General features: G+C 46.2%; 1 protein-coding gene and 1 pseudogene across 18 annotated transcripts in view; one reads left to right on the top strand and one right to left on the bottom strand.

Moving 5' to 3' along the window:
* The window catches only part of LOC111521831 (GATOR complex protein DEPDC5), a 170,381-nt gene that overhangs the window by 130,707 nt on the left and 16,348 nt on the right, over positions 1 to 23,326 (top strand). For 17 of the 18 annotated variants that reach the window (XR_003306698.2, XR_003306696.2, XR_003306697.2 and 14 more), the window contains 3 exons: positions 14,449 to 14,618; positions 18,334 to 18,505; positions 23,227 to 23,287. Coding sequence is in view for 12 of the 18 variants with exons in the window: in XM_026447062.1 (XP_026302847.1) it covers positions 14,449 to 14,618; positions 18,334 to 18,505; positions 23,227 to 23,287 (403 nt within the window). In the remaining 6 variants the exon portion in view is untranslated. The remainder of the gene's footprint in view (positions 1 to 14,448; positions 14,619 to 18,333; positions 18,506 to 23,226; positions 23,288 to 23,326) is intronic. The other variant, XM_026447068.1, reaches the window with a different exon arrangement.
* LOC113219727 lies at positions 11,844 to 12,831 on the bottom strand (annotated as a pseudogene).

Here is a 23,326-nt window from a genome sequence, read left to right as displayed (position 1 = left end):
GTCCGCACTGTTGGCTCCCTTGCTGACTTCCACTTGCTGAGTGGTTTTATGATTGTCCCAACCAACAGACAGTATTTAGCACCTTTCAAATCAGAACATAGTGCCAGACCTGCTCGGATAGGAGAGAAGAAATATGTGGCCAATTTTCCCGAGAGTGCTGTAGGATATAGGAGATGTGAGATAGTGCTCACTGTACCAGCTAGTTCCTGCCAGAGGCCTTCCCTACAACCATAGCATCCTACGATCTCAGAAGAGGAAAGAACCTAAAAGTTCATCGATTCCAGACACTCATGCAGAGCAAAAGTCTCTCTCTCTCTCCTCTTCCTTTCCTCCCCAAATGTGCTTACCATATTGAAGGATATAAACTGAAACACTTCCCTCCTTTCCACCATTCCTGCAGCTCTAAGATGGGGGTGAACACCAGCTTATTGAAAGGTGATGACCTCTGATAGGAAATGGGGAACTCTGCCCTAGGGGACCTGACTAATGGGTTGAAATGTGAACTTCTTTAGAAAATACCTGCTCTGGGCAAAGACCATGAGATTTATCTTAAGGGCAAGTTGGAGGATCCTGAAAACCCTCTGAAAGGAAGAAAGCAAATAGAACATAGACCAATCTCCAGGGAAATTCCATGTTCTGCTTTGTTTGCCTGTAAACGCCCAGTTAATTGGAAATCTTTTCTAGCTGGTAAAATAGAGATGTTAATGGTCATCAAAGTTTCTAGATCCAGGCCGGCACGGTGGCCCATGCCTGTAATCCCTGCACTTTGGGAGGCTGAGGTGGGTGGAACACTTGAGGTCAGAAGTTTGAGACCAGCCCGACAAACGTAGTGAAGCCCTCTCTCTATTAGTACTAAATTAGGTGGCTCATGCCGGTAATCCCAGCACTTTGGGAGACTGAGGCGGGCGGATCATGAGGTCAGGAGATCGAGACCATCCTGGCTAACACGGTGAAACCCCATCTCTACTCAAAACACAAAAAATTAGCGAGGCGTGGCATTGTGCGCCTGTAATCCCAGGTACTTGGGAGGCTAAGGCAGGAGAATGGCATGAACCCGGGAGGCGCAGCTTGCAGTGAGCCAAGATTGTGCCACTTACACCCCAGCCTGGGTGACAGAGTGAGACTGTGTCTCAAAAAAAAAAAAAAAAAAAAATTTAGGCCAAGCGCTGTGGCTCATGCCTGTAGTCTCAGCACTTTGAGAGCCTGAGGTGGGTGGATCACCTGAGGTCAAGAGTTCGATACCAGCCTGGGCAACATGATGAAATCCCATCTCTACCAAAATTAGCCAGGTATGGTGGCAGATGCCTGTAATCCCAGCTACTCTGGAGGCCGAGGCAGGAGAATTGCTTGAACCTGGGAGGCGGAGGTTGCAGTGAGCTGAGATCATGCTATTGCACTGAGGCTGGGCAACAGAGCGAGACTCTGTCAAAAAAAAAAAAAAAGTTGTCCGGGTGCAGTGGCTCACGCCTGTAACCCCAGCACTTTGGGAGGCCAAGATGGGAGGATCACAAGGTCAGGAGATTGAGACCATCTTGGCTAACATGGTGAAACCCCGTCTCTACTAAAAATACAAAAAAATTAGCCGGGCATAGTGGTGGGTGCCTGTAGTCCCAGCTACTCGGGAGGCTGAGGCAGGAGAATGGCATGAACCCGGGAAGTGGAGCTTGCAGTGAGCGGAGATTGCGCCACTGCACTCCAGCCTGGGCTACTGAGCGAGACTCCATCTCAAAAAAAAAAGTTTTCATATCCTCAGATTCACTTGGATCTGGGTGTGGCTCACTTCAGCGTTTTCTAGTGCTGTGTGTGAGAAGTGAAGGGGTGAGGAGAATAGGGCAGAACCATGAAAAGAGCAGCCTCTCCTTTCCCTCAGGCAGTCATGACTTGCTCTTCTCCCTTCCTTGCATTTCGAACTCTACTTCCTTGACTTTTTTGGGGATTAAAGAAGCCATATACTCCCTGTTACCCTGGGGTGTGCTCACTTCCGGCAACCTAAACCACCTAGAGCACCACCAGGGCTTGAGACCTAAGGGCTTTGAATAGCAAGCAGCGACCTTGTGATTTTATGTCATAGGAGGACCTATTAGAAATAGCAAATAAGGCCAGGCATGTGGCTCATGCCTGTAATCCCAGCACTTTGGGAGGCTGAGGTAGGAGGATCACTTGAGGTCAGGCGTTTGAGACCAGCCTGGCCAACATGATGAAACCCCATCTCTACTAAAAATACAAAAATTACCTGGGTGTGGTGGTGAATACCTGCAATCCCAGCTACTCAGGAGGCTGAGGCAGGAGAATTGCTTGAATCTGAGAGGCAGAGGTTGTGGTAAGCCGAGATGGCGCCACTGCATTCTAGCCTGGGTGGCAGAGTGAGACTCCATCTCAAAAAAAAAAAAAAAAAAAAGAAGAAATAGCAAAGAAAAGGACAGGTAACCAGTGGGAAGCAGAAGCCAATAGTCCAGCAACAAAGGTGGAGTGGGGAAAACCTGTTACAAATATAACAAACACAAGAACTTGATAAGTACAGTGTTAATCATTCACTTCTAGCACTAGATTGCATACGAGAACCTTCTCAAGAAACAACTTTACACCATTTTTCTCACGAAATCAGGTTTATTTTTAGTAGCCAAGTTTTAAAGTCTACTTTTTCCTCATAGATAAAAATTAAGAATTTTCATCTCTGCAGAACAAGGAACTAAGCCTGAAAGCTAGATGCTTTCAGATACGTACCAAAGAGAGTTGAAAAGTCACCTTCCCACTTGCCTCAAGGTTACTTTCTAAGAAAAAGACACAATGCATTACATTAAGTAAATATTGGATTATGCATGGCGACAATTTATGTGAGAGCTGAAGAAAGCAAAAAGGTTTCTTCCTTTCGAATAAATTTGAAATAAATATTCAAATAAATGCCACAAATCCAAGTGACACCTCCTTGTGGTGAGAGGCCCTAGAACCAGCACATAGAGCATATTTACTCCACTGATTTCTTGCAAGTCTGTTTACAGATCTCTTGGTAACACCCCAGATTAGAGGCAGAAAACTGGGGGCAGCTAATGGCAGCAAGTGTATAACACATTTTGGCAAAAATGTTTTGCAAAATAAATCTGTTAAATTTTGGTCTTTTAAGGTGGAAAGTAACTCATTTGCTCGTTCTTTCTCTTTTTTTTTCTTTTTCCTTCTTTCTCTTATCTCCTCCCCTCCCCTCCCCTCCCCTCCCCTTCCCTTCTCTTCTCTTCTCTATTTTTAAAATAGAGACAGGGTCTCCCTATGTTGCCCAGGCTGTTCTCAAACTCCTGGGTGCAAGAAATCTTCCTGCCTCAGCCTCCCAAAGTGCTAGGATTGCAGGTGGGAGCCATTATGCCCAGCATTTTCTTCTTTTTCTTGAAAGTGTTCAACAAAAGGAATTATTCTTATGTGAATCTTCTCCAGTAGATCATACAAAAGCCACGAGCAGGGTTTCTCAACTTCAGCACTACTGACATTTTGGGCCAGATCATTCTTTCTTGTGGGGAAGTGTTCTGTGTACTGGAGGATGTTGAGCAGCATCCCTGCCCTCTATCCAGTAGCACTCCCATTCCCACCCAGTGTGATAAAATGTCCCCTGACATTGCCAAATGTCCCCTGGGGGCTGTAAAATTACCCCCAGTTGAGAACCACTGTCCTAGGGGGAATTGAAGGATTCCAGTCAGGAGCCAAGACTAGAGCAAAGCCTGAGAGGCTTTGAAGCCCATCAGTAACTTCCCTAAGCAGGTATCAGGTTGCTGCATGATAAGGGCATGCTTTCAGAGCTTTGAGGTAGAATGAGTGGTCAGAGCTGGAGCTGAGATGTTAGAGGGAAGCACTGTCCTCCACTGTGCTCTGGCCCCTGGGCTCCTCTTGTGCTTTCATTGGTGCCAGTGGTGGTTGCTTCAGTCTTGCCTGCTGTGGTGCGGTGGTAATAACATTAATGCCGTGATTTGTAGAAAATTTATGTGTCAGGCCCTGTACAGAGCAGAAAATCGTCTCATTAATCTTTACCTCAGTCTCCTGATGGGTACTACAATTTATGCTTTAGAGTTTAGGAAACTGTGAGGCTCAGAGAGGTGAAGTAATTTGCCCAAGGCTCTGCAGCCACTAAGTGCTAGAGCTGGAGTTTATTCTTAGGACTGCCTAGCCCTGAAGCCTGAGCACCAAGCATACTGCATTTCAGCCCAAGGAGACAAAAGTCAAAGCCTGTCAGGACTTCGGATGATTTGCACAACAGCCCAGTTCCAGGAGTGGCTCCTGCCCTCAGTGATGAGGGACACTCAGGTCCCAGGCCCTTGCTACAGAACCACAGCTCTCTGTGTGTGCCCTTTCGTCCCCTCTATGCTGTCCCTGCTGGTCTTCCCAATGCACTCTCTCCAGTCCTGGCTTCAACAGTTCTTTCACTGTTGTCCCACCAGGACCTATAACCAATTGATCTTGCTTTCATTTTCTCCATCTCCCACTCACATCTCACTTTATGTAATCACAGCTTTGAGCCACCAAACCTCATTACACAGCTTTGAGCCCTGCTCCCCACCCTCATCATCAGCATCTTGTGTCACTGTGAAAACTGAAGCGGTCAAAAGAAAACTCCCACCTGCCATCTGCCCTCGCACAGTAGCTGTGTCTGTCCCCACTCCTCTGCCTCCCCCTAACGCAGCATCTCCACCTGCACACGAGACCCCAGCCCTCGCGGTACTCAGCGTAGCACTTTGGCAGTCATCCCCTCTCTGCTAAAGCATCCCTGTCAATCTGTGACAGGCACACACTCTCTCCTGATGGCAAAGCAAAACTCAGATCGGGTTTCTGTCCATTCCCTCCGCTGGAACAGCCTTCCTGATGCAGGGAGCCCATGTTGTTTAGCCTGTGCCAGTCCTTAGTCCTGGTCCTCCTTGCCCTGTGACAGCATTTGTCAAATGATCTCTGACTCCTCCTTTAAAGCCTTACCTTGCTTGGCTCTCGAGACACTGCTCCTTTGGCTCTCCTCGTTGGTTTTAAAATCAGTTTCCTTTGCTGGTTTCTCTTCAGCAACCTAATATTTTAATATTATAGCATACAGGCCTCATCTCCATACCCCCGAAGTGTCTCATCAATCCAGTGGCCTTTATTACCCCAAGATCTGGTCACTCCCAGATTTCTGTCTCCATCTCAGACCATGTCTCCAATTTGAGACTCATCCCTCCAGCTACCTACTTGACATGGTCACTTAGAGGACTGGATGTACAGTGTTCAGAACCAGCCAACCTTGCTGTTTGCCTGCAACACCTTAGTCTTGCCTTCTCATTCTAGTCACTTAGGTAGAAAAACTCAGTTGCCTTCTCATACTCTTTCTTTCCTGCTCTACAACCAGCCCATCAGCAAATTCAGTTTTCCTTTTAGTTACCTTCAATATTGATTCAGGATTAACCATTCTTTACTGTCTCCTCTATGATCCTGGTTCAAGCCACCTTCATCTCCTGTCTGCATTGCTGCTGTCACCTCTGCACTGGCCTCCTGGATTCTGCCCCTGCTCCTTATAAACTGCTTTGCACACAGGAGCCAGAGAGACCTCTTTAAATGGAAGTGAGGTGGTGTTCCCCCACTGGGCAGGATCCTCTTATGGCCCCAGCTCACTCGAAACCAAAGCCAGAGTTTTCAGCAGCCCACAGGCCCCCAGGATGTGGTCCCCTCATTCTCTGTCTCGTCCCTTGTCCACCTCCTGTGCACTCTGCTGCACCACGCTGGCTTCCATCTGTGTCTGGTTTCTGGGAACATGCCACACACATCTCTGCTTCCAGTGCTTTCCTTCTGCCTAGGGCAATGTTCCCCCAAGATGCCCTCGGGTCTCCCTCCCTCACTTCCTTCAAGTCTCTTGTCCAAAAATCATATGTGAGTGAGCCCTTCCCTGACCCACCACACCACACACTCGGGGCCCCTTTTCCTACTTCATCTCCTTTGCTCTTGCCACTACCTGACATTGTGTGTGTTTGTACAATTAGTGTGTTTTGAGACAGAGTCTCACTCTGTCACCCAGGCTGGAGTACAGTGGCATGATCTTGGCTCATGCAACCTCCATCTCCCGGGTTCATGCAACCTCCGTCTCTGGGGTTCAAGCAGTTCTCCAGCCTCAGCCTCCCGATAGCTGGGACTGCAGGCGCCCGCCACTACACCCAGCTAGTTTTTGTATTTTTAGTAGAGACGGGATTTCACTATGTTGGCCAGGCTGGTCTCGAACTCCTAACCTCAAGTGATCCACCTGTCTGGGCCTCCCAAAATTCTGGGATTACAGGCATGAGCCACCCCTCCCAGCCTGTGTTTTTCTACCTCCACAAAAACTTAAGCTGTGTGATGAATTTAGTGTCAATCACTGGCTCTCCCAGCACCTAGAATGGTACCTAATGCATAGTTACTTGCAATAAATATTTGTTGAATGTCTGAAAAAACATGAATGAATATAGTTTGGCAGAATTGGGGAAAATTGAATTTGGAACATTTGCAGTCAGCAAACCTTCTGACACTAAGCAATTAATTGTCCAGGTGTCAGAAAAATAGTAGTTCTGCCGTTTATTCTGTTGAAAATGCTACTCGTCTCTGGTCATCAAGCAAATAAAGAAAAACAAAGAAAATACTACCAGCCCAGGAACAGATAAACTGCCTGTCACCTAGGCATGTGCTTAGTCCCCACCAAGTGAGTGGACACGCCATATGTCACAGAGGCATGTGCACAGTCTCAGCCTGTTTGCTGCACTTACTTCTTGGTTAGAGTTACTGCTTGTGGAAAATGCCTCAGGTATTGTCACCTTTGCATCATTATTTTAGTTTTGGAGGCTCTCTTGACAGGTTGTTTTTTTTTAAGAGACAGGGTCGGCCAGGCGCTGTGGCTCACGCCTGTAATCCCAGCACTTTGGGAGGCCAAGGCGGGTGGATCACAAGGTTGGTGGATCACGAGGTCAGGAGTTCGAGACCAGCCTGACCAACGTGGTGAAACCCCGTCTCTACTAAAAATGCAAACATTAGCTGGGCGTGGTGGCGGGCACCTGTAGTCCCAGCTACTCAGGAGGCTGAGGTAAGAGAATCGCTTGAATCCAGGAGGGTGGCAGTGAGCCGAGATCACTCCATTGCACTTCAGCCTGGGTGACAGAACAAGACTCTCTCTCAAAAAAAAAAAAAAAAGAGAGAGAGAGAGACAGGGTCTTACTCTGTTGCCCAGACTGGAGTGCAGTGGTGTGATCCTAGCTCACTACAACCTCAAACTCCTGGGTTCAAGCAGTCTTTCCACCTGAGCGTCCCAAGTAGCTGGGACTGCAGGTGCACACCATCATGCCCGGCTAGTTTTTTTGGTTGGTTTTGTAGAGACAAGGTCTCTCTGTGTTGCCTAGGCTGGTCATGAACTCTTCAGCTCAAACAATCCTCCCACTTGGCCTCCAAAAGTGCTGGGACTAAGGCATGAGCTGATTCCCTCTCTTGACAGTTTCTATAGTAATATCCTTGTTTCCAAAACCTTCTCCTTCTGCAGGCTGGCAAAACCCTCTTTTGACTTCTGGTCTTCAGCTCAAGATGAGATTCAGATCATCTCAGTTTAGCTTTGATAATTCTTAGTGCTTAAAGGAAAGCAGTATATAGGCCAGGCATGGTGTCTCATGGCTGTAATCCCAGCATTTTGGAAAGCCGAGGCGGACAGATCACTTGAGGTCAGGAGTTTGAGACTAGCCTGGCCAACATGGTGAAACTCCATCTCTACTAAAAATACAAAAATTATTGAAGTGTGGTGGCATGAACCTGTAATCCCAGCTACTTGTGAGGCTGAGGCATGAGAATTGAACCTGGGAAGCAGAGGTTGCAGTGAGCCAAGATTGCACCACTGCACTCCAGCCTGAAAATATATGTCTGCATCTCAAAAAAAAAAAAAAAAAAAAAAATCAGAGAGAGAGACCAGGGGCAGTGGCTCATACCTGTAATCCCAGCACTTTGGGAGGCTGAGGTGGGCGGATCACAAGGTCAGGAGTTCAAGACCAGCTTGGCCAACATGGTGAAACTCTATCTCTGCTGAAGATTTCTACTAAAGATACAAAAAATTAGCGCAGTGTGGTGGCGTATGCCTGTAATCCCAGCTACTCGGGAGGCTGAAGCAGGAGAATTGCTTGAACCCAGGAGGTGGAGGTTGCAGTGAGCCGAGACCGTGCCATTACACTCCAGCCTGGGCGACAGGGCGAGATTCCTTCTCAAAAAAAAAAAAAAAAAAAAGAGAGAGAGAGACAGAGAGAAGCAGTATATAGAAAAATAAGTCATAGGCCGGGTGTGTTGGCTCGTGCCTGTAATCCCAGCACTTTGGTAGGCCGAGGTGGGTGGATCACCTAAGGTCAGAAGTTTAAGACCAGCCTGGCCAACACGATGAATCCCCATCTCTAATAAAAATACAAAAAATTAGCCGAGTATGGTGGCAAGCACCTGTAATCCCAGCTACTTGGGAGGCTGAAGCAAGAGAATTGCTTGAACCCAGGAGGCAGAGGTTGCAGTGTGCCAAGATGACACCATTGCACTCCAGCCTGGGCAACAAGAGTGAAACTCCATCTCAAAAAAAAAAAAAAAAAAAAGGAAAAGAGAAAAATCGTATGTCCAAAAAACAGGGAGAATCGGGAAGAAGAGAGGATTTATGTCTATAGCAAGTAGTTTATTAAACAGGTGTTCTCCTGGGATCTGTGTGTGGGCTTTAGGGGGTCAGTGAATCTGAAACTAGGCAGAGTTGTGTGTGTTTTCCCGGGAAAACATCCTTTTATTAGCTTTTCAGTGGTTTCCATAGTTGTTACAAGGAATTTCATTCCATCAGTCTCTTGCCCATCACTCTCCCCAAAAGAAATGGGTTTCTTTTCCTTTGAAACCTGATAAGGCCATATTACAGCTAATTCTATCCAATAATAGCTCTCAGCCCTTTGTGTTAGGATATGAGAGGTTTCTTACCAGCATTTTTTCAGGTTAGAATATAGTCTTTTACTGTGTCATTTACTTAAGTGGGGAAAATCTGTTTTCTTTAAATTGAGTTGTCTTCAGTGTTTGGGTTTTTCTTCAGAAAAAAAAAAAAAAAAAAACGTGATTTACAGGGGAAGGAAGGCCTGTGTATCATTTGTGACCTGCCCCTTTTTTTGTTGTTGTTTTTTTTGTTTCGACATGTTCCTTTTTAAACACTTAGGATACTCAGTTGGAAGTTGGCATTGGAAGTCTGTTTTGGAATGCCTGACATTGACGCATGACCCTCTCTGGCTTGGCTCGTGGTGGCTCCCACTTTCCCATCCCGGTTACCCTGGGCTTCTCACCTGAGAAGCAGCAGGAGCATCTGAGACTCTAGAAGCAACAGCCCTGCACCCCTTAAGCCTACTCACATGCCTTTGCCTTCTCAGCTTTGTTTTGTTTGTGTGTTTTTGGTTTTTTTGTTATTGTTGTTTTGTTTTTTTTTTTTTGAGACAGAGTCTTGCTTTGTCACCCAGGCGTGATCTCAGCTCACTGCAACTTCTGCCTCCTGGACTCAAGCAAGTCCCCTGCCTCAGCTTCCCGAGTAGCCGGGATTACAGGCGTGCACCACCATGCCTGGCTAATTTTTTTTGTATTTTTAGTAGAGATGTGGTTTCACCATGTTGGTCAGGCTGGTCTCAAACTCATGACTTCAGGTGATCCACCCGCCTTAGCCTCCCAAAGTGCTGAGATTACAGTAGTGAGCCACCAGCCTGGCTCTTTGTTTGTGTTTTTGACACAGAGTCTTGCTCTGTTGCCCAGGCTGGAGTGTGGTGGCATGATCCTAGCTTGTTACAGCCTCAACCTCCTGGGTTCAAGTAACCCTTCTGCCTCAGCCTCCAAAGTGGCTGGGAGCACAGGCATGTGCCAGCATGCCTGGTTAATTTTTTGATATTTTGTGGAGACAGGGTCTTTGTTGCCCAGGCTGGTCTTGAACTCCTGGGCTCAAGCAATCCTCCCACCTTGGCCTCCCGAAGTGCTAAGATTACAGGCATGAGCCACTGCACCTGGTCCCAGCCTTTTCTTGATGGCCCACTAGATTTTGGAGTCAGAAGGGAATTTAGAGCACCTCTGTCCAAACCCTGACACTTGAATATTTTCTGCAGCACTCCTGATAAGTGGGGAGCAAGATTCTCTTTGAAAACCCCCCTCAACATAGCACTCACTCCCAAGACTACTTGTTCCATACCTGGGCACCTCTGATTGTTACGTAGAGTATCACTCCCCTACCTGGGGTTGCATTTGTCTCCTCTGCTGACACTGTCCCCTTCCCCAGGTTACTGATAACCCCCTGACTATGACCTGGGTGAAGGATGCTCAGCCTGTTCTTCCTCTGGGCTTGCATGTATTTATGGTCTTGTGTGAATAAGTTGGTTCTCATGGAACTCAAGTAATGATTCAGTGAACTTACCGAAAACTGAACTCAGCTGGGCTCACATCTTTGTCAACATCATAATCCTGCGAGAAACATATGTACTGCCAAATCTAACCCAGAAGTACAGGGCCAGTGGTATCTTCAGCCTGTAACCACTTGGTTGAGCAGCATACTTCCTGGCCCAGGCCAGCATGTCCTGAACTTAACATGCCAGATGGGAGAGAAGAGATGCATGAGGCCACTGCTGGTGTTTATTGAGTATCCTTGTCTTTGTGACACAGACTTTTCTCTTGGGAAGAAACACAGTGTCCAAGACCAGAGGGCAAAACTTCTTTTGATTTTGACTAAGTAAAGGGTTATTCTGGCAGTATCAGGAATCCAGAACATGAACCAAAGACAAAATCTAGTTTTGATGAGCCTTTTAGCATTGGGAATGACCAAGTTCTTTAGCCTTAAATGTCACAGACAGCCAAGCAGTGTCCATCAGAGGCACAGACAGGCCTCAGATTGAACATTGGTGAATTCATGGCCTAAATTGAGAGAAAAGACCAGCAGGAACAGAAGGAAAAGAGGAGAGTTACAAGTTAGGTGGCTGGAGAAGGCAAGAGAATAGGTCCACACTCCTTTCTCATTCATGCTTCACCTGCTTCTCATCCGTCTCTATGAAGCAGCTGGGCTGACACATCTCAGTTTGTAGTCCAGGAACTAAACCAGGAGAGGTGAAGCAATGCTCTCTGACACGTGGTTACTAAATGGCCGAGCTTACATCTTCCAACTCCAAATCAAGAACTTTTCCCATTTGCATGTTCTAGGTTTTTTTGTTTGTTTGTTTTTCCATTCATGAGATATTTATTAAAATTTGAGGAAAAAATCAATACAATGTAGACATTACTACTGAAAACCATATATCATCATACAAAAAGGGATTTTGGCCAGGCTTTAGACTTTGTGACTCATTATTATCCCAGCACTTTCGGGGGCCGAGGCAGGCAGATCAGTTAAGGCCAGGAGTTCGAGACAAGCCTGGTCAACATGGGGAAACCCCAACTCTATTAAAATGCAAACATTAGCTGGGCGTGGTAACATGCACCTGTAGGCCCAGCTACTTGGGAGGCTGAGACACAAGAATCTCCTGAACCCGGGCAACAAAGTGAGAGTCATTCTCAATAAAAACATTTTTTTTTTTTTTTTGAGATGGAGTTTTGCTCTTGTTGCCCAGGCTAGAGTACAATGGTGCGATCTCGACTCACTGCAACCTTCACCTCCCAGGTTCAAGCGATTCTCCTGCCTCAGCCTCCCGAGTAACTGGGATTGCAGGCATGCACCACCACGCCCAGCTAATGGTTTGTATTTTTATTAGAGACGGGGTTTCTCCATGTTGGTCAGGTTAGTCTTGAATTCCTGACCTCAGGAGATCTGCCTGCGTTGGCCTCCCAAAGTGCTGGAATTCCAGGCGTGAGCCACCATGCCCGGCTTAAAAAAAGAATTTTATTTTGGGAATCGTTTTCTAATTTATGGCAAATATTACTTTCAAAAATAATACCACAGAACAACACAATTAGGTCAATCTTAAAGACTGACAGGCTGAGCAAGGAATGCTTTTATTTTTTGTAGGAGCTCCTTCTTTAAACTGTCAAGTACTAGGGCTCTGCCTTTTGGAGTGATTTCAGCCACCAAGTCATCAACAGTAATGTGTTCTAGTCCTTTTTCTTTAATTACCTCTTAATGCAAAAACAAAACACGTATCACTTAAAATCATTATCTTTACATTATCTTTATCAACTCATCCTTTCAGCCACATTCAATTAATTTAGCTCTCAGCAGCTCTTTCAGGCGTTCTCTTTCTCCAGTTTCTGTCAACTTTTGGTTAATCCCTGCTGTCATATTCATCTTGCTAACCACACTGCCTGGACTTAGTCTTTTGTGAGAATGGTAAGTGGTACATGTGGCAGCTGAATGCCAGTTCGCCTGAATGCCATTAGTGACCTAGCTGGAGCTCTCCTGCCTTATAACGGAAGCTTATTAAAATTGCTGACTCAAGAGCTGTTTATCCTTGTCAATGAGAAAAACCCACACTCAGGGGTTCTGTCTGCAGAACCCAGAACTAAACTGACCACTTCAGCTAAAGAAAACTATTGAATTCTTGGGGGTAAGGGAGAGTGAGGGGCGGATTATAGTTTATAGAAACCCTAGGTCTGGGGGCACATGTTCTCAGGATCTCTTGAGACTGTGCCTCAGGGAGGAAAAAGCTAACAAAAAGAAACCCTAGGTCTGGCAGTGCCCAGCCAGGCAGAACAGAGGCCTGACCTTTTCTTTGCTTCTAAGCCTATTTTAGGGCTTTAGCCTAGTCAGGAACTTGATTGTCTGATACGTCTCTAAAACATCCTATCTTGAGTTGATTAGGATTTCTGAGCAAAAGTCTCAGATAGGATGAGTAAGCTTGGTACTCACCCAGCATCCTGGAGCAACATGTCAATGATGGGACGGGGTGTTAAGCTTCATTATAAGGTTTCATTTCTTGAGAAAAGATTGTAGAACTACTGTCTTCCTGGGTTGAAACCTGAAAAGCAAGACTTGTCACTGGTGGTCTGGCCTGTTTGCGTATTGTGGTTTTTTTTCCATAGGCACTGAAATAAAAAGATCTGGGGGTTAGCCTGGCTGAGGTTCTGGTTCCATGATCTTGACCAAGGCATCTTCCCTCCCTGGGCTGCCGTTTCCTCATCTGTAAATGAAGGGGTTGGATTACTTAGGGAGAAGTAAACTATGACTTAAGCAGCCAAGTCTGGCTCACCATTTGTTCGTTTATAATTGACTATTTCTTTTAGAGGAGTTTTCGGTTCATAGCAGAATCTAATAGAAAGTTCCTATACATCTGGCCGGCATGGTGGTTCAAACCTGTAATCCCAGCACTTTGGGAGGCCGAGGCAGGTGGATCACCTGAGGTCATGAGTTTGAGACCAGCCTGGCCAAGATGGCAAAACCCCATCTATACTAAACGTACAAAAATTAGCCGGGTGTGGTGGCACACACCTGTAATCCCAGCTACTTGGGAGACTGAAGCAAGAGAATCACTTGAGCCTGGGAGGCAGAGGTTGCAGTGAGCCAAGATCATACTACTGCACTCCAGCCTGGGTGACAGAATGAGACTCCATCTCTTAAAAAAGAAAAAGAAAATTACTATACATCGTTTGACCTCCACCCCCACAACCTGCTGCCCCTACTATCAACATCCCCAGACGGAGTAGTCCATTTTTACAAGGTACAATCCATAAACCTACATTGACATCATTATCACCCAGAATCCATGGTTTACATTTCAGGGTTCACTCTTGGTGTTGTATATTCCTTTTTTTTTTTTTTTTTTTTTTTGAGATGGAGTCTTGCTCTGTTGCCAGGCTGGAGTGCAATGGTGCGATCTCAGCTCACTGCAACCTCTGCCTCCCAAATTCAAGCGATTATCCTGCCTCAGCCTCCCGAGTAGTTGGGACCACAGGTGCGCACCACCACACCCAGCTAATTTTTGTATTTTTAGTAGAGACAGGGTTTCACCGTGTTGGCCAGGATGGTCTCGATCTCTTGATCTCATGATCCGCTCACCTCGGCCTCCCAAAGTGCTGGGATTACAGGTGTGAGCCACTGTGCCTGGCTGGTGGTGTATATTCGATAGGTTTGGACAAATGTACAGTGACACATGTCTAACATTATAATATCATACAGAATAGTTTAACCGCCCTAAAACTCAGTCTGCTTTTATAAAGTTTTATTGAAATATAGCCAAGCACATTCATTATGTAACGTTCGTGGCTGCTTTTGCACTACAATAGCAGAGTCGAGTAATTGCAACAGAAACCATATGTCTCACAAAATGTGAAATATTTATAATGGGGCCTTTTACAGAAAGTTTTCCAATCTCTAGTCTAGATGATTTCCAGGAAACTTCTAGAATCTGCAGTTTTCTTTTAGGCATTATACATGCTATACATGCAATAGCATCTTGTATATAGTTTCATATCTGGATACTTAGTTGTTTGTTCTTCATCCCACTCCTCTTCTCGCTCTCTTGGGGCCCCTCCTGTGTGCTGACATAGCTGCCACTGTCCCAGAGCAGAGGACTGTGACCCTGGATGTTGACGTGAACAACCGCACAGACCGGCTGGAGTGGTGCAGCTGTTATTACCATGGCAACTTTTCTCTGAATGCAGCCTTTGAGATCAAGCTGCACTGGATGGCGGTGACCGCAGCAGTACTCTTTGAGATGGTGAGAACCTTCATGCATGTCGTTGGGCCTTTGGCTCACCTCACAGTGGGACATGGAGATGCTTGATAGAGATTCATGTCACTGTAATTTTTTAGTTCAGGCTCTTACTACCATTCATTAGGACTACTGGAGTAACCTTTTTAAAAAATTTAAACATAGTAAAAATTTCAAGTGATCAAAAAGGGTAGAATCAGGGTTTCTTAGCCTTGGCACTGTTGACATCTGAGGCCAGATAATTCTCTGTGGGGGAGTCCTACATCTTATAGGAAATTGAGCAACAACCCTAGCCTCTACCCACTAAATGCTAGTAGCACAGCCCCAGGTGTGGTAATCAGAACGTCTCCAGATATTGCCACAATGCTTTCCCAGGAAGGGGGAGTGTTGCTTCCTGGTGAGAATCACTGGTTTAGAGTGAAAAGTAAGTCTGTTTCCCACTTTCATTCCCTGGGACTTTCATCTAAAAGCAGCCACCACTACCGCTTTGTTGAGTACATTTCCAGAGAGATTCTAAGCATGGACAAAATCATGTTACTTTTTTTTTTCAACAGAGACGGTAGCATTGGATACATACTACTTACATTGCATTTTTTCTATCACCTATGTGTTCCTTGTCAGTACAAATAAATCTGCCTTGGAATTTTTTTTATTATTGTTATTGGGATTTTTGTTTGTTTTTGTTTTGCTTCATTGTTTTTAAGGGCTGGAGGGTATTCTATTATTTGTTTACACCATGGTTAACCAGTCCCCTGTTAATAAACATCACTGCTTTGAACTCAGTGGTTCTTTACCTGGGACGATTTTGCCATCCGGGATCATTTGGCAATATCTGAAGATAGAAGGGGATGGCTGGGCACAGTGGCTCACGCCCTGGGAGGCCGAGGCGGGCAGATCACTCAAGGTCAGGAGTTAGAGACTAGCCTGGCCAACATGGTGAAACCCTGTCTCTTCTGAAAACGTAAAAATTACCCAGGCATGGTAGTGCACGCCTGTAGTCCCAGCTACTCAAGAAGCTGAGGCACAAAAATCACTTGAACCTGGGAGACAGAGGTTGTAGTGGGCTGAGATCGTGCTACTGCACTCCAGCCTGGGTGACAGAGCGAGACTTCATCTTGAAAAAAGAAAAAGAAAGGGGTGAGGACAGGGTGGGTGCTACTGGTGTCTAGTGGGTAGAGACCAGCAATGCTGCTCACCATCCTGTAATGCTCAGGGCAGCCCCCACAACAAAGAATAACCAGCCCAAGATGTCACAAGTGCCAAGGTTGAGAAGCCCTGTTTTAACTGGCCTTCCTGTCTGTCCTTTCTCCTTCTGTTTCATCCTGGCCTGCGTCTCTAATCAGGCCATTCATTGCTCCTACACTAAGAAGCCATCCCTGACCATCCCCCATCGCAGTGCTCACTCCTTAGCCAAGTTGTCAGTATCTTCCAGGAGCGCTCCTTAACCATCTTTAGAGTCTGCCACTCCTTTTTTTTTTTTTTTTTTTTTTTTTTTGAGGCGGAGTCTCGCTCTGTAGCCCGGACTGGAGTGCAATGGCCGGATCTCAGCTCACTGCAAGCTCCGCCTCTCGGGTTTACGCCATTCTCCTGCCTCAGCCTCCCGAGTAGCTGGGACTACAGGCGTCCGCCACCTCGCCCGGCTAGTTTTTTTTTGTATTTTTTAGTAGAGACGAGGTTTCACCGTATTAGCCAGGATGGTCTCGATCTCCTGACCTCGTGATCCGCCCGTCTCGGCCTCCCAAAGTGCTGGGATTACAGGCTTGAGCCACCGCGCCCGGCCTGCCACTCCTTTTTATACACTCTCCAATATAGCCGAAAAGAATATTCTTCTGTGGCTTCTACTGAATCTCACTTCTCTCAACACCAGCCCAGCCATCTCTTCATACAGCAGAGAACAGCTGGGAAGTTCAAAAAGAGTTTACTAAAAGCGAGGAGATAAACAAAGAGAAATTAGTACAGCATGGGCCAGCAGGTTTTATGTGTTTTTTTTTTTTTTTTTTTTGTCCAGAGCTCATAGGCTAAGTTTTATCCCACAAAACATGGTATCCTGGGAAAGCAATTTGTCTGGGTCTCTGTCTGCCTCCACATGGCATTAGCATCTTCAAGGACCCCTCCCTTGGAAAGACTCCCATCTGGGGAGCATCCTTAAGGTCCAAATAAAAAAAGACAGCCCACTGCTCATTCTGCTCAGCTCACAGAGGACACTAGCCCTTCCCCAGCTCACTGATACCAGCGTGACCACTTCTTTGAGGTAAAACTAGCTCTCTGACCCAGTAGGCATAAGCACTCTCCTTGCTGGCCGTACTAGATAAGCATATCCCAAAACAGCATGACCACAGCATTCATAGACCCACACACATAGTTACAGTTGGGCAGGAGAGACAGTGTTCATTTCCTTAGAGGAATTTAGCAACTGTCTCCATAAAGTACACTTTCCACATCTGTTCATGTAAAACCCACTGAAAGCTCTCTTTATCATTATTTTACTAAGCTTTTAAAACTTTAGTGTATGTAAGTTAATTATTATTTTAAGACAGTGTCCCCATTTGTTAAAAATTAGATTTTGACCAAGCCTTAGGAATTATTTCGGTCAAATGGAGATCTCGGCTTTTTTTTTGTTATTTTTGTTATGAACATTCCTGAGAGAAAAGATAAGGGTGCTATCCTTTAATTTTTTACATAATCATTTGTTTAAGTCAAGCTATGTCCCAACTGTATTTTTTTGGAAATAATACTTGACACAAAAATCATCTGTATGCCAGAGCCACATCAATCAACTTTTTTATTTTTTAACATACATCATTTTTATGGTTAAAAAGAGTATCTCAAGATCTAGAAAATTGCCACTGTTCCCTAAGAAACTGTTATTGATGGTAGGTTTATCTTTTTGCCCCGGTAACTTCTGTTCTCATCTTTGGACAGATAGGATTTGGTAGTCTGCCAGAGAGTGGCTCTCACTCTGTCAGATCAGGGTTTACCATTATCAGAAGCCACCATGGTCATTTCCCACCCTGCGTCACATTTCTCTCAGCTACTTTGAACTTAAGTTCCTGGTAAAGTACAAAATTAGGCTGGGTGCAATGGCTCATGCCTATAAACCTAGCATTTGGGAGACTGAGGCCGGCAGATCACCTGAGTCAGGAGTTCGAGACCATCCTGGCCAACTGGCAAAACCCCGTCTCTACTAAAAATACAAAAATTAACTGGACATGGTAGTGCACGCCTGTAGTCCCAGCTACCCGGAAGTCTCAGGCGGGAGAATTCCTTGAACCCGGGAGGTGGAGGTTGCAGTGAGCTGAGATCTGGCCACTGTACTTCATTCAGCCTGGGCAACAGAGCAAGACTGTCTCAAAAAAAAAAAAAAAAAGACAAAATTAGAGGGACTTAACCTCTGTCCTGTGACCTTTCTCCAACATCCCCTAGAATAGGAAGGATTTCATCTCTGTGCAGACCGTTCTTTCTAAAAGAAACACCGAAAGTGCAAAAGTTTGGGTTGTAAAGAGGAGCTGTGTGCTTAGCTCACAGTTTTTTTAGTATTTGTCAGGATGCTAAACTGCATTTTTGCCTGTCCAGGACCAATTTGCAGCCAGCAAACATGAATAAATGAGCATGCCAATCAATGTGCATGCTGCCTTTCTGGAGGGTTTGTTCCTTGGGAAGTATTTTCTTTTGTTTGAAAGAACTTGCAGATGATATTGTCTGTTTTTGTACTTTCTGCCAGGTCCAAGGTTGGCATCGGAAAGCCACCTCCTGTGGCTTTTTGTTGGTCCCAGTTTTGGAGGGGCCTTTTGCACTGCCCAGTTACCTGTATGGCGACCCCCTTCGTGCCCAGCTCTTCATCCCACTCAACATCAGCTGCTTGCTAAAGGAGGGCAGCGAGCACCTGTTTGATAGTAAGAAATACTCCCTTCTGGCGGTTCTGTCTCAACCAGTAAGACCCCGTCCCTACCAAGGACACCACTCTGGGTATCCAGTCAACACGGCTAGGGAAAAGGGAGAACCTTTCAACAAGGGGCCAAAAGGATCAAGGTTTTCTAAAGGATCCTGGTTCTTGACTTAGTGGCTGGATAACCCTGGACAAATCATTTCATGTCTCTGAGTCTTGAATTCCTTATTCCTAAAATGAGAGTGTCAAGAGCTGCCTGGAGCAGAGTGGTGGGTGGGAGAGGACACTAAACTCTATGAATCGCAGGCAGCACTGGTGTTCTCCCACGCTCTCCTTTCATATGCTCCAGCCTAACTCATTTGGGCTGCAGGGAATTAAACCTCACAGGAGACTTGCATATGCTATTTCATGCAAAAAGGCCAGGAAAGGGAGGGCATGAAAAGCAAAACAGGAAACAGCATCCTTTTCTGCAAAGCTGTGGCGTGTCAGCCTCTGGAACAGTGCATGTGACTCGAGTCATGCATCTCAGGGAAGACAAAGCAGGATCAGAGGATGATAGCAGGACCCAAATCAGAGCCCTTCCCTCTGGGAAAGGTTGTCAATCAGAAAGAGAATACCCAGGGTCAGCCTGGACCTGCTGCCCCACCACAGACCCCCAGAACCCTGAGGGCAGGTTTAGGACAGATCAAAGACAAGCTGCACTTGACACAGCATATAGCTTTTTATCACCAAGGGCTCGTTGCGGATGCATGTATAAATAGCTCCTACAAAGCTTTCGATGAGTTCACAGATGATCTTTTCTAAAACGTAAAGCTAGGGTTGATGATACGTCAGGAGCCCTGAGGTTTCTCAGGTATAAAGATTAGAACTGTGAAAGAAATAATGATTGACGTAAGGGAGATGCTTTCTTCTTGTGCCCTTGTAAGTCTGTGTCGTGATCAGTGGCAGGGAACTGGCCCAAAAGATAAGGAGGTCTCCCCTGGTGGATTAGGCCAAGCTAAGTATTCCTGCAATTTCCATGTGACAGGCTGCCCTCATGGTGCAAACAGCTTTTCTTCCAAAAGCCCATCTGTGTGTTTTTTGTTTAGTTTGGAAGATATTTTTTTATAGACACAATGTTCTAAGTGATAATCGGGGTTCCAAGCAAGCCCCACAGAGGAACTACCTGCTGGAGGCTATAGATTCCTCCAGCAGGTAGTTCCTGCTGAGATTGTGGGACACACAGAGCTTACAAAGCCCCCTTGAAACACACATGTTCTTGTTTAACCTCACAGTGGTATGGCTGACAAAGGACCATTTATGCAGTCCTGAAATGCCAGATGATTGTGTTCATATGGGACCGTTTTAAGCCAAGCAGCTCCTGGTACTATTGTTTTTATTATGTTGAAGAGACTGAGATATCTTCCCCCGACACTGTCCAAAGGCTCTTTCGGGGTTTTCCACCTTTGCTATAAAAGCACAGGGTTGCCCACAGGGCTGGCATTGGAGGACATTTTCATGCAAGTTGTTTTTCCCTGCCAGTTGTAACTCAGTCTTCAAGACCAGCAGCCTCTGTTGGTTGCCATGGTTACAGCTGCAGAAAGGGTCCCAGTTTAAAGGAATAAGGATTTGAATCTGAAAATCGATTTTCTTGCTTCTGTGCCTCTTCTCTTCCTGTTCTTGCCATTTCCTATAGCAGCAAATTCAAAATCTTAAAAATCTGACAAGAATGTGCTGTGTGTGGATTTTCTTTTTAAAGCCAAAGTCTGTTTTGCTTTTTGCCGTGTGTGTGTGTGTGTGTGTGTGTGTGTGTGTGTGACGGAGTCTCGCTCTATCACCCAGGCTGGAGTACAGTGGTGTGATGTCGTCTCACTGCAACCTCCACTTCCCAATCCAAGCGATTCTCCTGCCTCAGCCTCCTGAGTAGCTGGGACTACAGGCACACGCCATCATGCCTGGGTAATTTTTTTTGTATTTTTGTAGAGATGGGGTTTCACTGTGTTGGCCAGGCAGGTCTTGAACTCCTGACCTCGGGTAATCCGCCCTCCTCGGCTTCCCAAAGTGCTGGGATTACAGGCGTGAGCCACCGTGCCTGGCTGCTTTTTGCTCTTTAGTTGCCCCAAAGCCTCAAATCCATCACAGGCAGAAAATTCCAAATGTAGAAAGATTAACAAAAGCACCACAGGCACTCTGGTCTTTGAGATGGCTGTGCAATTACCACCTCAGGCCTCAGCACCTCCTTCCTCAGAGCAGCCTGGGCTCCCATGCTATGGTCGTCCAAACTTCCCCGGCCCTTCTCCCTCCCCTGTCCACTCTTGGTCCTCAGCAACAGCCTTGCAGAAGGCACGAGGCTGGAGTAATGAAGTGGGTTATGGAGGAGGGGACTTGTCTTTTCTGCTGTCCCCCCCCAGCCAATGACTCTTCAAATTTTTATTTTTTTATTTTTTATTTTTTGAGACGGAGTCTTGCTCGGTCGCCCATGCTGGAATGCAGTGGTGCAATCTTGGCTTACTGCAAGCTCTGTCTCTGGGGTTCATGCCATTCTTCTGCCTCAGCCTCTTGAATAGCTGGTACTACAGGCGCCCACCACCATGCCCAGCTAATTTTTTTTTTGTATTTTTTGTAGAGACAGGATTTCACCGTGTTAGTCAGGATGGTCTCGATCTCCTGACCTCGTGATCCATCCACCTCGGCCTCCCAAAGTGCTGGAATTACAGGCGTGAGCCACTGCGCCTGGCCAAATTTTTATTTTATTTTACTTTATTTTAGTTTTTTGAGATGGAGTCTTGCTCTGTCACCCAGGCTGGAATGCAGTGGTTCAATCTCAGCTCACTGCAACCTCCGCCTCCTGGGTTCAAGCAATTCTCCTGCCTCAGACTCCCGAATAGCTGGGATTACAGGCATGCGCCACCACACCTGGCTAATTTTTGTATTTTTGGTAGAGATAGTGTTTTACCATGTTGGCCAGGCTGGTCTCAAACTCCTGACCTCAGGTGATCCTCCCACCTCAGCCTCCCTAAGTGCTGGGATTACAGGTGTGAGCCACCACACCGAGCTCAAATTTTTATTTTTATATTTATTTGCTTCAATTTTCCTACCCTCAAAATGGAACTTATATTTGCCTTTTCTTGTGAGAAGATTGGTAATACAAAAAAGTGGAGGTGTGCTGGGCACAGTGGCTCATGCCTGTAATCCCAGCACTTTGGGAGGCCGAGGCAGGCTGATCACCTGAGGTCAGCAGTTCGAGACCAGCCTGGTCAACGTGGTGAAACCCCATCTTTACTAAAAACACAAAAATTAGCTGGGTGTGGTGGCACATGCCTGTAATCTCAGCTACTCGGGAGGCTGAGGCAGGAGAATCGCTTGAGCCTAGGAGGCGGAGGTTGCAGTGAGCCGAAATGGTGCCATTGCACTCCAGCCTGGGCAACAAGAGCAAAACTTTGTCTCAAAAAAAAAAAAAGTGGGGGTGGTTGTTGTTCCTTAGAAACAGCTTATATGGTCCAGACACAGTGGCTCATGCTTGTAATCCCAGCATTTTGGGAGCTTGAGGCAAGAGGATCATTTGAGGCCAGGAGTTTAAGACTAGCTATTACAACATAGTGAGATGTCATCTCTAAAAAAAAATTTTTAAATTTTAAAATTTTAAAAATTTAAAGCCGGGCGCGGTGGCTCAAGCCTGTAATCCCAGCACTTTGGGAGGCTGAGACGGGCGGATCACAAGGTCAGGAGATCGAGACCATCCTGGCTAACACGGTGAAACCCCGTCTCTACTAAAAATACAAAAAACTAGCCGGGCGAGGTGGCGGGCCTGTAGTCCCAGCTACTCGGGAGGCTGAGGCAGGAGAATGGTGTGAACTCGGGAGGCGGAGCTTGCAGTGAGCTGAGATCTGGCCACTGCACTCCAGACCGAGCAACAGAGCAAGACTCTGACTCAAAAAAAAAAAAAAAATTTAAAAATTTAAAAATTAGTTGCGGCCAGGCACAGTGGCTCACGCCTGTAATCTCAGCACTTTGGGAGGCCAAGGCAGGCAGATCACTTGAGGTCAGGAGTTCAAGACCAGCCTGGCCAACATGCTGAAACCCCATCTCTACTAAAAATACAAAAATTAGCCTGGTGTGGTGGCATGTGCCTGTAATCCCAGCTACCCGGGAGGCTGAGGCATGAGATCACTTGAACCTGGCAGAAGGAGGTTGCAGTGAGCCGAGATTGCACCACTGCACTCCAGCCTGGGCAACAGAGCAATACTCTGCTTAAAAAAAAAAAAAAAAAAAAACAAATTTGGGCATCGTGGTGCATGTCTGTGGTCCTAGATACTTGGGAGACTAAGGTAGGAGGATCACTTGAGCCCAGGAGTTCAAGGCTGCAGTGTGCTATGATCATGGCAACTAGCATGCATTTACAGTTTATCTTCTGTTTGTACTTTAATATACTCCTTTTCAGCTTTGGGTATAAGAAGTCATTGGAATGAGCCTTATATTGAGTTCTGTTAGCTCACACTGGCTGCTGAGAACTCCACCTTCCTAGACCCAGCTATAGCTTGGGGGAAGGGATGGTGTGAACACACAGCTGTCCTTTCTTTGACCCTTACGATGGAGGCAAATCTTTCCTAAAGGGCGTAGTATGGAGAAGCAAAGGTTAGGCTCAAGGGGACTGATTGCCAAGAGTAGTAAAGGGTACAGAAGACTGGCCCAGAGAGAATTACAAACCTTGTGATCGCAACCCAATATTTATTCTTCTTTTCCTTTCAGGCTTTGAACCGGAAACGTACTGGGATCGAATGCACCTCTTCCAGGAAGCCATTGCACACAGGTTTGTCCCTTAACAAGTGTGAAGAGTGGGAAGGAAATC

The sequence above is a fragment of the Piliocolobus tephrosceles genome, chromosome 19 (genome assembly GCF_002776525.5).
Source record: "Piliocolobus tephrosceles isolate RC106 chromosome 19, ASM277652v3, whole genome shotgun sequence".
In the NCBI taxonomy this organism is placed as follows: domain Eukaryota; kingdom Metazoa; phylum Chordata; class Mammalia; order Primates; family Cercopithecidae; genus Piliocolobus; species Piliocolobus tephrosceles.
This window is presented reverse-complemented; position numbering and strand designations above follow the sequence as displayed.